The 11,737-nt window shown below is 47.9% G+C and overlaps 3 protein-coding genes across 3 annotated transcripts; 1 reads left to right on the top strand and 2 right to left on the bottom strand.

The window, feature by feature from the left end:
* Positions 1-422: 422 nt before the first annotated feature.
* On the bottom strand, positions 423-4,953 carry I302_108946 (uncharacterized protein; the record flags this gene model as incomplete). The annotated part of the gene is made up of 10 exons (XM_019194673.1): positions 423-665; positions 715-1,065; positions 1,140-1,478; positions 1,551-1,829; positions 1,905-2,192; positions 2,253-2,630; positions 2,687-3,616; positions 3,671-4,050; positions 4,104-4,837; positions 4,916-4,953. The coding sequence occupies 10 exons, from the start codon at positions 4,951-4,953 to the stop codon at positions 423-425; spliced, it is 3,960 nt and encodes a 1,319-aa protein (XP_019043509.1).
* A 461-nt stretch (positions 4,954-5,414) lies between these two features.
* Positions 5,415-7,518, top strand: I302_108945 (26S protease regulatory subunit 7; the record flags this gene model as incomplete). The annotated part of the gene is made up of 13 exons (XM_019194672.1): positions 5,415-5,428; positions 5,490-5,503; positions 5,563-5,604; positions 5,665-5,702; positions 5,767-5,968; positions 6,037-6,202; positions 6,262-6,334; positions 6,397-6,492; positions 6,545-6,671; positions 6,738-6,987; positions 7,044-7,157; positions 7,220-7,310; positions 7,390-7,518. The coding sequence occupies 13 exons, from the start codon at positions 5,415-5,417 to the stop codon at positions 7,516-7,518; spliced, it is 1,356 nt and encodes a 451-aa protein (XP_019043508.1).
* Positions 7,519-7,938: 420 nt separating this feature from the next.
* On the bottom strand, positions 7,939-11,417 carry I302_108944 (uncharacterized protein; the record flags this gene model as incomplete). Its single annotated transcript, XM_065870764.1, has 3 exons — positions 7,939-7,999; positions 8,082-10,457; positions 10,531-11,417. 3 exons carry the CDS (start codon positions 11,415-11,417, stop codon positions 7,939-7,941), a joined length of 3,324 nt encoding a protein of 1,107 aa, XP_065726836.1.
* Positions 11,418-11,737: the final 320 nt, after the last annotated feature.

Here is an 11,737-nt window from a genome sequence, read left to right as displayed (position 1 = left end):
CGAGCTGAAGAATGCAATGGTGATTCGAATATCAAATGAAATATATATGCATCTAGAGTATTGTTGGGTGGCGACAAAGCGATGGGGGATACGATTCTACACAGTGTAAGCTTTACAGCTACACACGGTTGCATGACTGTCTCACATCGCCGAGGAGGAGGAGGTGACATCTACAAAGCAAAATCAAAGGAAGACAGACCATAACCACACTGCCTGTCACCTGATCAAACCTATAATTTCGTTCGGATCATGCCCATCAGCCGTAAGCGCCGAAAACGGGGACAAGGGGTAGTATATTGACCATGACCAAAGTTATGTTGACTGACGTCAATGAGCAATGCAGCTGTACAATACACACAAGGGGCTATGTACATACATGATACATACATATACAACAAGGATCAAACTCCTCAAAAGACTCATTAATCATCATCATCCACAACCAATATTGGCGTCTCTTCCTCCTCATCATCATCATCCCCAATTTCCACAGGTCTAGATTGACTCCCACTGGGGGGTTCAATTAGTTCGTTGATATCTATCCCAAAGACTGTATCTCCATCTCCATCCTTATCCTTGTCCTGGGATTGAGGCGCATAGCTGTCAATGCGAAATGCATAGGATGTGTAGTGTTGAGCGTAGGCGGAAGCCGTACGACCGGGGTGCTATATCAAATATTAGTCTACAGTGGCAATAGTCAAGCAAACGACTCACCATAGCAGCGTACCCTATCCAAGCTTCCCCCGATGTCTTGGGGTATGATCCACGGTATCGAGAGATATACTGAGCCATCTCCTTCTCTTCCTCCATGGTGTATCTAGCAGCTTTACCATTATGATTCTGAGATCGCTTGGTAGGTGACGAGGAAGTGGAGCTCTGGCTTCGAGAAGGAGTAGCACCATTACTTGAGGAGGGTTTAGCTCCACGGAATGGCAAGTCGGCATTCGCATATGCTTTAGCAGCTGTAGTGCTCTGAAGATACAAGGGAAGATTGGCATAGGCCTTCTCCTTTCTCCACCAATGTGTCCATTGTAAACGCCAGGTCGCGCGAGCGTAGATACCGACCTACCATTCGATATCAGCAAAGTCATGAATGTGAATTACCGCGATAATATGTTCCTGCTGAATCATATGCTCACCTCAGTCTTCAGCACCAGACCAATCTCAATAGAAGTCAACTTCCGCTTGGTAAACTCCTCTTCTCGTTCATTGAATATCCTAGCCATCTCTTCGACGCTCAACGACACATCGGGATCTTCGTCCGAATCATCTGCTTTTAGACGACTGGCCGAATTATTCGATGATTCAACACTAGCTTTCGTAGTTACAGAATTGGAAGATCCTCTTCTATCGACGGAAACGACAGCCTCCTTTGGCGGGGCATTAGCGCTGGCGCTGGCAGAAGAGCTGAATCTACCGCTCCTTCTGCACCACTCAGAGTACAGTATACTCCAAGTCGTGGAGTGATATTTCCCGTGCTGTACGATCGAACGACCATCGAGCCCATTTCAACGGAATTCCAAGTAACATCTTCATTCCCCTCCACTCACCTTGGCCGCCAATTCTACACCAATGCTATGTTGAGATTTCGAATTCGCGTCTTTCACATCGGTCGCAAATATACGCTCGAGATCTGCAGTGCTTAGTTCACCTTGAGTGGCTGTGTTCTGCGTTGATGGCGGTAGAGTGACGACGGGTCGAGCAGGTGCGGGGGGCTTGGTGGCTACCGTGGGAGAGAGTTGGGAATATTGAAAATTGGCAAACCGACCCGTTCGCTTGGACCAGTTGGAGACATATGCACCCCATGTATTGGCTGGATAAACAGGATGCTGATTTCCAGTACAACGTCAGACATTGGTGTAGTTGAACGAAGTACCATGAGAATATTGAGAAACGGTACTTACCTTTTCATGAAGATAATCTCCAAACTCCGTATTATTCTTCCCGTTACGATTGACTGTTTCCGCAATCAGAATCCTTGCGACCTCCTCATTCGATAAAACAGGTTGTTTTGCATTCGATTTCCTTTTGATAGGTGTGGATTGTCTCGAACTTGCTACAGAAGCAGAAGGTTGCTGTTCTTTCTCTGGACTGCTCTTCTTGATCGGTACAGCAAGGTATGCGAATCGTCCTTTCTTATGTTTCCATTCCCCATAAAGATTACCCCAATGCGCTTCGGAATATGTGGCATACTGGATTTCAGGTGTCGTTGTCAGTCTTCGCTACTGACTACGAAAGATATGATGACGTACCTTTGAGAGTAGGAAAGCTATCAATGCCTTGACGGTCCCACCTTTTTTAAGCATTCTTGCTTCTCTTCTAAAGATACCATTGAGCTCTTCTGATGATAGAAACGGCTCGTAAGTGCCGTGAGTCGAGTGTACCTTGCTCTGCGTTGCGGGTTTCTTTTCTAAATTCGCCTCGATGGGGTTGCCATGTAAAACAGCAAATTCACCTTCTGCCAGCTTTCTTCCTTGACTGAGAGACTTGGTGAGCCAAGCAAAATCGAGGAACCAAATACCCTGTTTCGTGAGACTTTCGACGATGGAGTGCCATTGATTGTGCTTGTAGTTGTGAATCAAAACATGCGTAGAATCGGAATATGAGGTGACCAACTCGCCTCCGGCTGCCTACAACACAGCCTGTTAACCTGAAACCCAGTACGATAGGGATATACAGTACATACCTTGATACGTTTGATCAGCGTGATACGATCAGGATAAGTCGTATCCACCCAGAACTTCATGCCTGAAAACATAGTCGTAGGGTCTGAAGGCTCTTCCACTTTCTCCTCTGCCATGACGATGTCCTCCTCCAAGTCGTGATGAGAGTTTGAAGGACCAGCGTCGCCACGTTGAGGCTGATTCGCCCATGGAGCGACCTCGGTTGCATCGCTGTCGATGTGATTGTCGGATGACACGTGGGCTGGCAAGTCGAGAGGTTGGAGGGACGCGCTTCTCGACTCCGGAGCGGAAACCACCGACGGTGTAGATGCAGCATGTACATTTTGAGCAGTGTTTGGGTCAACCAGACCGATAGATTCATTGTGATCCGCCGGGGTATGATCATTTGCAGGTGTTTCTACCTCTATATCATTGGCTGATTCGATCTCAATGGGTTGGTCATCATCGACCAATATGGCATGAGTGATATCGTCGCCGTCCACGTCCATTTGTTCAGAATCTTGAGCAATCGCCTCCACCTCATTGACTTGATCTTGATTTGGAGGTTCTGCGCCAGCATCATCGTCATCACCTTCCACCGCATCTTGATCCGCTTCGTCCTCTTCATCTCCCGGTTCTTCCGTACTAACCTGAACTTCCGGAGGCGGACCACCAGCCCTACATCCACCCCAATCATCCGCTTGACCAAGGAACTTCCTAGCTTCGAGGCATTTATCGATCCACCAAGCCTTCAACAGGACCTTCTTCTGCCATGGTTCCTCTTCCCTTATGCGCCCTCTTCTTGCTTTCCGTCTCTGATATCTCTCTAGATCACGAGGTCTCAACCAATACGGATGACAGTAAGCATCAAACAGGTAGGTACTGCCTGGGTCGAGGATCAGAAGGGACGTATCGTCTTCGGTATGATCCGATGATATCTCTCCGCCTTCAGCCTAGGTGAGAATGTCAGCTGAGAACCCGGACATGATGTCGATGCAAAAGCTCACCTCTATCTTCTTGATCAAGCTACCTCTGTCCCTTAATGAGAAGTCAATCCATATATTGAGCGGAATGATCGCATCAGGGTCCACGAACACACCATCTCCATCATCTTCGTATGTGATCCCACCAACGGGATATCGAACATGGTATACTCGGGGTGTTGACGGTCCAGCTTCGACTTGAGGCTGCGCACCTTCTGAGATAGTATCCGGAACACTCGGATTGACGTGCGTCGACCTAGGAGGTCTCGGACCGTATTCTATCCTTTCTACCTCTTCTTCTACCGAGACTGCTGATACCGGCGGGTCTGGTACAGGCGACGAGGAGTCGATAGTAATGGCATTTTGGGCATTCGATCCCGTTATCAATGATTGGTTATCTATATCTATTACAGTCAGTTCGGGTACAATACATTCGAAGATGATCTTTGGCACTTACATTGGTGCATTGCCATATCCTCAAGATCATCTGGATCCAATTCCGACGAACGGCCGTTCTGACGCTCGAATTGTTTACCCTTATCCTGCTTTTTCTTCTTCTTGTCTTTCTTATCACTTCTCGCCTCTTTATCTTTATGCTTGCTGTTACCCTTATCCTTCTTCTTGCCTTTATCCTTGCGGGTGTCCTGGCTCGTTACAGTGTCACCGCTGTGAGGTCTGTTGACTGGATCAATCGAATTCTGACTCTCGCCAGTACGATCTCGATTATGGAAAGGTATACTTTGAAGCCGACGTTCAGCCTGCTCTCTGATCACTTGCTCGGCTGTGATCGCAGAGCTTCTCTTGCTAGGTCTGTCTTCTCTCTGCTCTATCTCAACTTGAGGGTCTTCCGGCAAGATCTGACCGAAAATAGGAACCTCCTCGTTGATCTGACCAGGACCGTTCGGGTGATTCTGTATATGATCTCGTATCACCTGCTCAGCGGCTATAGCAGATCTTCGCTTTCTCGGCCTCTCCTCAGGCTCAGTGATGGATACTGATCTATTAGGCGTAGCGCTGCCGTAGAATTTTGCTCGTTTCTTATCGGCGGCTTTCTTCTTCTTACGAGCTGTCTTGCTGAGGGGTTTGAGAGGGAGGGTCCAGACGGGTACTCTACGTTTCTTTACGGTCGGTCGGAGGGGTACACTGTTCGCACCGCTATCCACAGGTGGAGGAGCATTTCCGACTTTCGCTCTGGTTATTGACGATGAAGATTATGGTGGTTCAGCGTGTGAGGAAGTGAAATTTGCTAGTCTGCTTGGATGTATCGACAAGGTTGATGGTCCTGCAGCTGCTGAGGGGAATAACATGAGGTCGTTATGACGGGTTCAGCATGACATTCTGTATATTCAATGTTGAGAATGTCAACAACGACTATAAACTTCGCCTTCATCATCATCATGCGTTTGATGCTTGTGCTTCTCAGATGGAGGTCAAAGGCATCTTCGGAATGAGGGGTCTCCACACCGGTGATAGCGGTATTATGTTTGTATGAGAAATGGTCACCTTGCGTTGTGGCGGGCGGGCTGCCCTCATCTGGGGCCCACCATTTCAGTCGCGACTTGGTTCAGGATGGAAGATGGACTTGTCATCGTTTAAATCGTTGGGTTGGTGTTGATGATGATTCATCGATTAACTCTATATCTTGCTCAGTCGATTATTCAACATCTAAATCGTCTTATACACCAAAAGATCCTCAAGAACGAACGTGAATCAGCACCAAAGAAAACTACCTGAAACACCGATAAACAAACTGTCATAGACATCAAACATGCCACCCAAGGAGTGAGTGACGATATTCTAGCCTTCAACAATCGAGTAATCGCTGATAGCTCTAACCTTGCAGAGACTGGGAGAAATGTATGTCTCAATGTCTTCGAGATCGCATGTTTTGCTGCTGACTTGCATATGATGTACAGACGAGAAGAAGGTTGGGGATGAGAAGGAAGAGAAGATAGTTGGTAAGCTGAATTGGAGCATCAAAATGTTTAATTCACCATGATCGCTAACTTATCGTCTAGCTCTCGATGAATCCGATATACAAATACTAAAGACATATGTGAGCTGAACGATCCCTTTCTTCGACTTGCGGTAGCTCATATTCTGTTCCTACTTCATAACAGGGTCAAGGACCATATTCATTAGCATTGAAGAAGATTGAATCAGAGTTGAAGGAAATCCAGAAACGGGTGAACGAGAAGATGGGAGTCAGAGAATCTGACACTGGATTGGCATCAGCGAACTTGTGGGATGTAGCTGCGGACAAACAAAGACAAGGTCAAAGACCATTACAAGTTGCTCGATGTCAGACCATCATCAAAGCCAGTATGTGTCACCCCTTTCCTCCCTTCAGATCCGCTCGCAGTCGTACTAACGATATGATATGCATTTAGCCAACCCCCAGGCAGAAGGACAAGCGTTGAACCCTCAAGATGGTGCTGGTGCTGGGAATCCCGAGGGAGATAAATACGTGATTTCGATCAAGCAAGTGGCCAAGTTTGTGGTGGGTCTGGGCGAGGAAGTAGCTCCTACTGATGTCGAGGAGGGTATGAGAGTTGGGTGAGTTGCCTCAGGGTCCGAGACATCGTTGAGTGGTTATCTGCTAACTCACTACGTAGTGTCGATCACACAAATTACAAGATCATGATTCCCTTACCACCTAAGATAGATCCTTCTGTTACCATGATGCAGGTGAGTCGCCTACCGATGTTAACATGTCTGCACAGCAATTACTGATCGGAACCCTCATCTAGGTCGAGGAAAGACCTTCGATTACCTATGCCGACGTTGGAGGATGTAAGGAACAGATTGAGAAGCTGAGAGAAGTAGTCGAGCTTCCTCTGCTAGAGGTAAGCTTGTTTACGCCTGATCATGTCAATCCAAGCTGACCCATATCAATAGCCCGAACGATTCGCCAACCTTGGTATCGAGCCACCTAAGGGTGTATTGCTTTACGGTCCCCCCGGTACTGGTAAAACACTCTGTGCGCGAGCTGTAGCAAACAGGACAGATAGTACCTTCATTCGAGGTCAGTTATATCACGCTCTCTGTCTTCAGTGCGGGCAACCAAACTGACAAAACTCCAACCGTGTAGTCATCGGTTCTGAGCTTGTGCAGAAGTATATCGGTGAAGGTGCAAGAATGGTACGAGAGTTGTTCGAGATGGCTCGATCGAAGAAAGCATGTATCATCTTCTTCGATGAAATCGATGCGGTCGGTGGAGCGAGATTCGATGATGGTGCGGGTGGTGATAATGAGGTGCAAAGGACGATGTTGGAGTTGATCAACCAGTTGGATGGATTCGACGCGAGAGGAAATATCAAGGTTATCATGGCTACCAACAGGTCGGTTGATCATTGAGCTCCGATTTAGAGGAAAGAAAGCTGATGAAGGATCATAGACCTGACACACTCGATCCTGCTTTGTTGAGACCTGGTCGATTGGATAGGAAAGTAGAATTCAGTTTACCTGATAATGAGGGAAGAAGTCATATCCTCAAGATTCACGGGAAGAGGTAAGCTTTCAGATGCGGGCTCATTCCACTTCGCATAGCTGACGTTAAGCTATGTTCCACAGTATGAGTGTCGAAAGAGATATCCGATATGACCTGATCGCTCGACTATGTCCTAATGCTACAGGTGCTGAGTTGAAATCTGTCGCTACTGAGGTGAGCTGTGGCAGTTTCACTGAATCATACATCATAAAAGTCTCCCTGTAGTCTTGTAATTGACAACGATGCAATACAGGCCGGAATGTTCGCCATCCGAGCGCGAAGAAAGGTAGCCACCGAACGAGATTTCCTCGATGCGGTCGAGAAGGTCATCAGACAAGGTACCAAGTTCTCCAGTACAGCATTATACGCCCAATACAACTAGACGGTGTGGGTTCTCGTATACATTGTAATAGCAGACTAGATGATAAAGCATGCATAATGACTTGACTAGAGGATTCAGATGGCTTCGAGAATGCTGATTCCTATAGGATACTCAGTTCCGCTAAACCTACCCAGACTGGCACGTCACAAGTCATGTCGTTTGTATATGTTTTTGCATATTTCATCATTTCGCTGTACATTATCGTAGATATCTAAGCAAAATCCATACTTTCCCATCAATCAGTCGAGCAGATTGTCCACATTTCGCGCATTTCGCGCATATCGTAATCTATCTATACCTACCAAAGTACCAAAAATGTTATCTCAAAGAGTTAGAAAATCAGAACCACACATTATAGAAATTACGAAATCGAAACCTGTCTGTAAACTTCTTCACACCCCATCTCTATCGAATCAATCGTTATAAAGCGTGAGGTGAACCTTCCAAAGCGAACTGAGGGGATCTCATCCTATCTGATACTCTACAACACCGAAGCAAGAATATCAGCTATACCCCACATAGACGCTTAGACCTTGCGGTCGAAACAGCTAAATTCAACTCACTCAATCGTAACTCTTCCAACCTCTCTTTCCTGGGGTGGTTCGTACCCGAAGCTCATGGGATCTGAGCGTCTATTATCCCTGGGTAATCTCTCTATTATCCTGATGGTAGTGACATCCCCCGTGATTCTAAGGGGAGGTACACCCCACAATTCCAATTCCCTCGAATCGAAATGCAACCATGTCGGCAAATTACCTCCACCCTCTACTTCCGCTCTGTACGTGGAAGGAGGGTTAGAAGACCAAGTAGCAGCCGAGAGCGAGACGGTAGGAGGGGGGTTGATCTGAGGATGGATCGAGAAAGTCTCATTCGCAACGGCTGTTATCCTTCCGTCGTTCGCTCCTGCGTGCGTCGAGGTAGGTCGCATCATTGCGTTTGTAGCTCCCGCTGAACCGGTGTTGGTCCGTCGATGACGGATGAAACTTCCCACCTGGGGTAAAGCGGGGGATAACGGGGTGGGACCGTTCCGTCCAGGAATAGACTTTATAGTCGATCCTCTCTTCGTTGGGTCAGTCGAGGTCCGTTGGGATGTATATCCCTCAGTTTCGACCTCGCCATTCTGAGAGCCAAAGTAGATGGCCGAGGCTGGATAACCCAATCCCGGATTATCACCACCTCCTTCGCTCGGTGCATAGATCGTCGATCGCCTGGCATGATCATCCGCATCTGAAAACATCCCGCTAACTCGATTATGCTCGTTCTCCTCCGGTATGGCCTCTCTAGATTGTTCGGAAGGCGGCATACCCAACTCTCCCGTCCCGTGCCTCGAGCGAGATTCTTTTAGTCTTGGATGACTCCTCGAATCTTGTCGTTGAGGTCGACGAGTCTCGAAAGACTGTCGTTCGGCCATAGCTACCACTGCTGGACCCTCAACCGAAAAGGCATCTTCATCGTCCGTATCGTTCGATTTGAACCCCTGAGATTCGCCGAACCTGCTTAACCCACTTGGTCCAGCGGGGAACGAAGATCCACTGCCAGATTGAGAGTTGAACATTGATCCAGAAGCCATCATGGAGTTTGACGATCCATCGAATCCTGATGAATCGAAATTCGACCCACTCTGTGAGCTATCTCGATGATGTCCTTCTTGGGATGAGTGGAACTCGCTGAAACTGGCATGAGAGGCCGTATCGTCCAGATCGACCATTCGAGCCAATACACTGGGGTTCTGGTGACGAGGATATCGAGGTGTGAAATTCGGTCGAGGTCTTGGAATGGAGGATGCGGTGGATATTCGATTACCGCCTACAGCACCTAACGACGCGACCTCGTCTTCCCCCTCGCCATCGTCAACAGAGGACCAGCGGAACGATTCCTGGGATTGCCAGCTTGCTCTTGAGGATTCAGAGATGAACGACTGAGTGAAGGAACTAGCATCCTGAGAAGGTCGATTGACGGGATCGTTCACCCCAATCACATCGGGATAACCGATGAAGCTCCTCGAATCACTTGGGATCTGAGGCGAGATGATAGCTGGTTTTTCGTTCTCCAATTCTTCTTTAGTATTCCATCCGAAAATCCCTTTCAGGCCGTCTAATCGTGTGGGTCGTTCTTGCACCATCGTAGCGTCTGTACTGAGCGATGCGGGGCTGAGAGGCATGTTCTTCTCGTTGCCATCGCTGGATCTCAAGTTCAGGCCTGAGAATCTAGCAATCTCGCCGAGCAAGTTCCGAGGAGGGTCAAGGCTGTTTGATCTTCGGAATGGGTCCTGGACTGTGACGGGAGAAGTAGCGACGAAAGAATCATTATCGTCGTCTTTCCTTGCGGGCTTCTTGTTCTTCCTTCTTCGACAGCAGCAGAAGAACAAGATCAAGGCGATAGTGACCAGAAGCAAAAGACCGAGACAGACTCCCATAGCGATCTTGGCTCCTTTTGAGATACCTTGTCCACTGCTGGGTGACCCGGAAGACGAGGTCGGAACGGCTGCTGTACCTGTATGAGTGGAAGTTTGCGATACCTGAGGGATATTGACGTTGAGAGTGGAAGTTGCAATCATTTGTCCAATTGTGGCCTGGAAGATGACATCCACTTTGTTGTAGTCTAGTGAAGATGGGGGAGTACCGTATAATGACATGTTCTTGGTATCGAACTTCAACCAATTAGCAGCTTCGGATGGGTTTACAGTAGCATTGACGGTGGCTGTCTTGTTAAGAAGGTATGATGTGATGTCGAAGTTGAAAGCTTGTCCGAGAGTAGCGGTAGAATTGGGGAAGCTGTAAGCGGAGAAGAAGTATGGGAGGATATCGATACCCAACCAGGTGGTCATGTACAAGGTATTCGAGGTGTTGGTTGATCGGATGTTGACTGGTACAGAGAGGGAAGCGAAAGTTCCATTTTGGTATTGGTCTGGTACAGTACCGACCAAGCTGTCGTTGGAGCTATCCAACACAACACGAAAACAAAACGATCAGTCTCTTCCCTGGTTTAATTTCCTTCTTGTCTCTTACTCACCTGTCAATGGACAACCAAGGGTAATCATTGCTCCCCAGAGTAAGCACCACATCCTCGTTATCTACAGCATTCCCACCAATCGTTACCCCACTCAAGTCGATTTCCTGGTTCAACTGGTTCTTCGCCATCGTCTGAGCATTCGTTAAATTTTGATTCCTGGCCATCTCTATAGCTTCACCCTGTCCAATTTCAATGGTGAAGCTCGTCTGAGCGCCCGTATATCCCCAAAAGTCCGTTCCGGTCGCGACCACCGTGAAACTTCCTTCAGCCGGAGCTACACCTGTGAAAGTGAAACTCTCATTGTTGAAGATCAACCATGAGGGTAAACCGATATTCCCCCTGGTATGAGCGGCATAGTACAGCTGACCATTGTTGGGTTCATTTCTTGATATCCTGAAGGTGTCCGTCTGAAACCCTAAGGAGAATGACCAGTATGGTGGGATGGTCACACCTGTTCCCCCTGGCATGATGCTCGCTGAAGCAATAGCATGAAGATTAGGTCGACTAATCTGGGTGTAGAACGATTGATGTACGGCCGGAACAGAGTAATTCGATACGATCAATGTGAATGTCGATTCGGTCGATCCACTCCCATCGGTCGCTGTTAGGACTATATCCTGTTCCCCCTCATCCTCTTCAGCGGGGGTCCCGTGGAATGCGAGACTAGGTGAATCCCACGATAACCATGAGGGAAGGGTTGACGTCGTATATGTGAGGTTAGATGAAGAGGTCGAATTGAAGGTAGCGGGTAATAGCTCGAAGACGAACTCTTGGTTCACCCTTGCTACTGATGGTTGCTGTTCGTCCAGTGGGAAATTGAGAGTGGGCACTGCCCATGTTGATATTATGGAAGCCGCGAGGGCGAGGAGAGAAGGGAGGACGAGCATGGGGGAAAGGGTGATGTGGCCGTGAGAGGCCTTCTAACACGATGGTCGAATTATCGGAATGGTGTATATCTGTCCTTTCTGACCGTTCTAATGATATGTAGTTCCCGATCCTATGTTCTAAGCCTGATACTCTCTCAGAGAGTATTCCTATTTCCTTTCCTAACCTTTCTGCTACTATTTGTCCTTGTGACGGTTAGCCGAAAACAGTCAATGTTTCCTAATGTTCCTGCAAGCTTTGTTGAGTTCAGTTGTCGTCGATGTCGATGTCGATGTCGTCAGGCGATCCAGCGTAGACGAGTCGTAGATGATGAGGATGGTAA

This window comes from Kwoniella bestiolae, chromosome 8 (genome assembly GCF_000512585.2).
Source record: "Kwoniella bestiolae CBS 10118 chromosome 8, complete sequence".
NCBI classification, from domain to species: Eukaryota; Fungi; Basidiomycota; class Tremellomycetes; order Tremellales; family Cryptococcaceae; genus Kwoniella; species Kwoniella bestiolae.
This window is presented reverse-complemented; position numbering and strand designations above follow the sequence as displayed.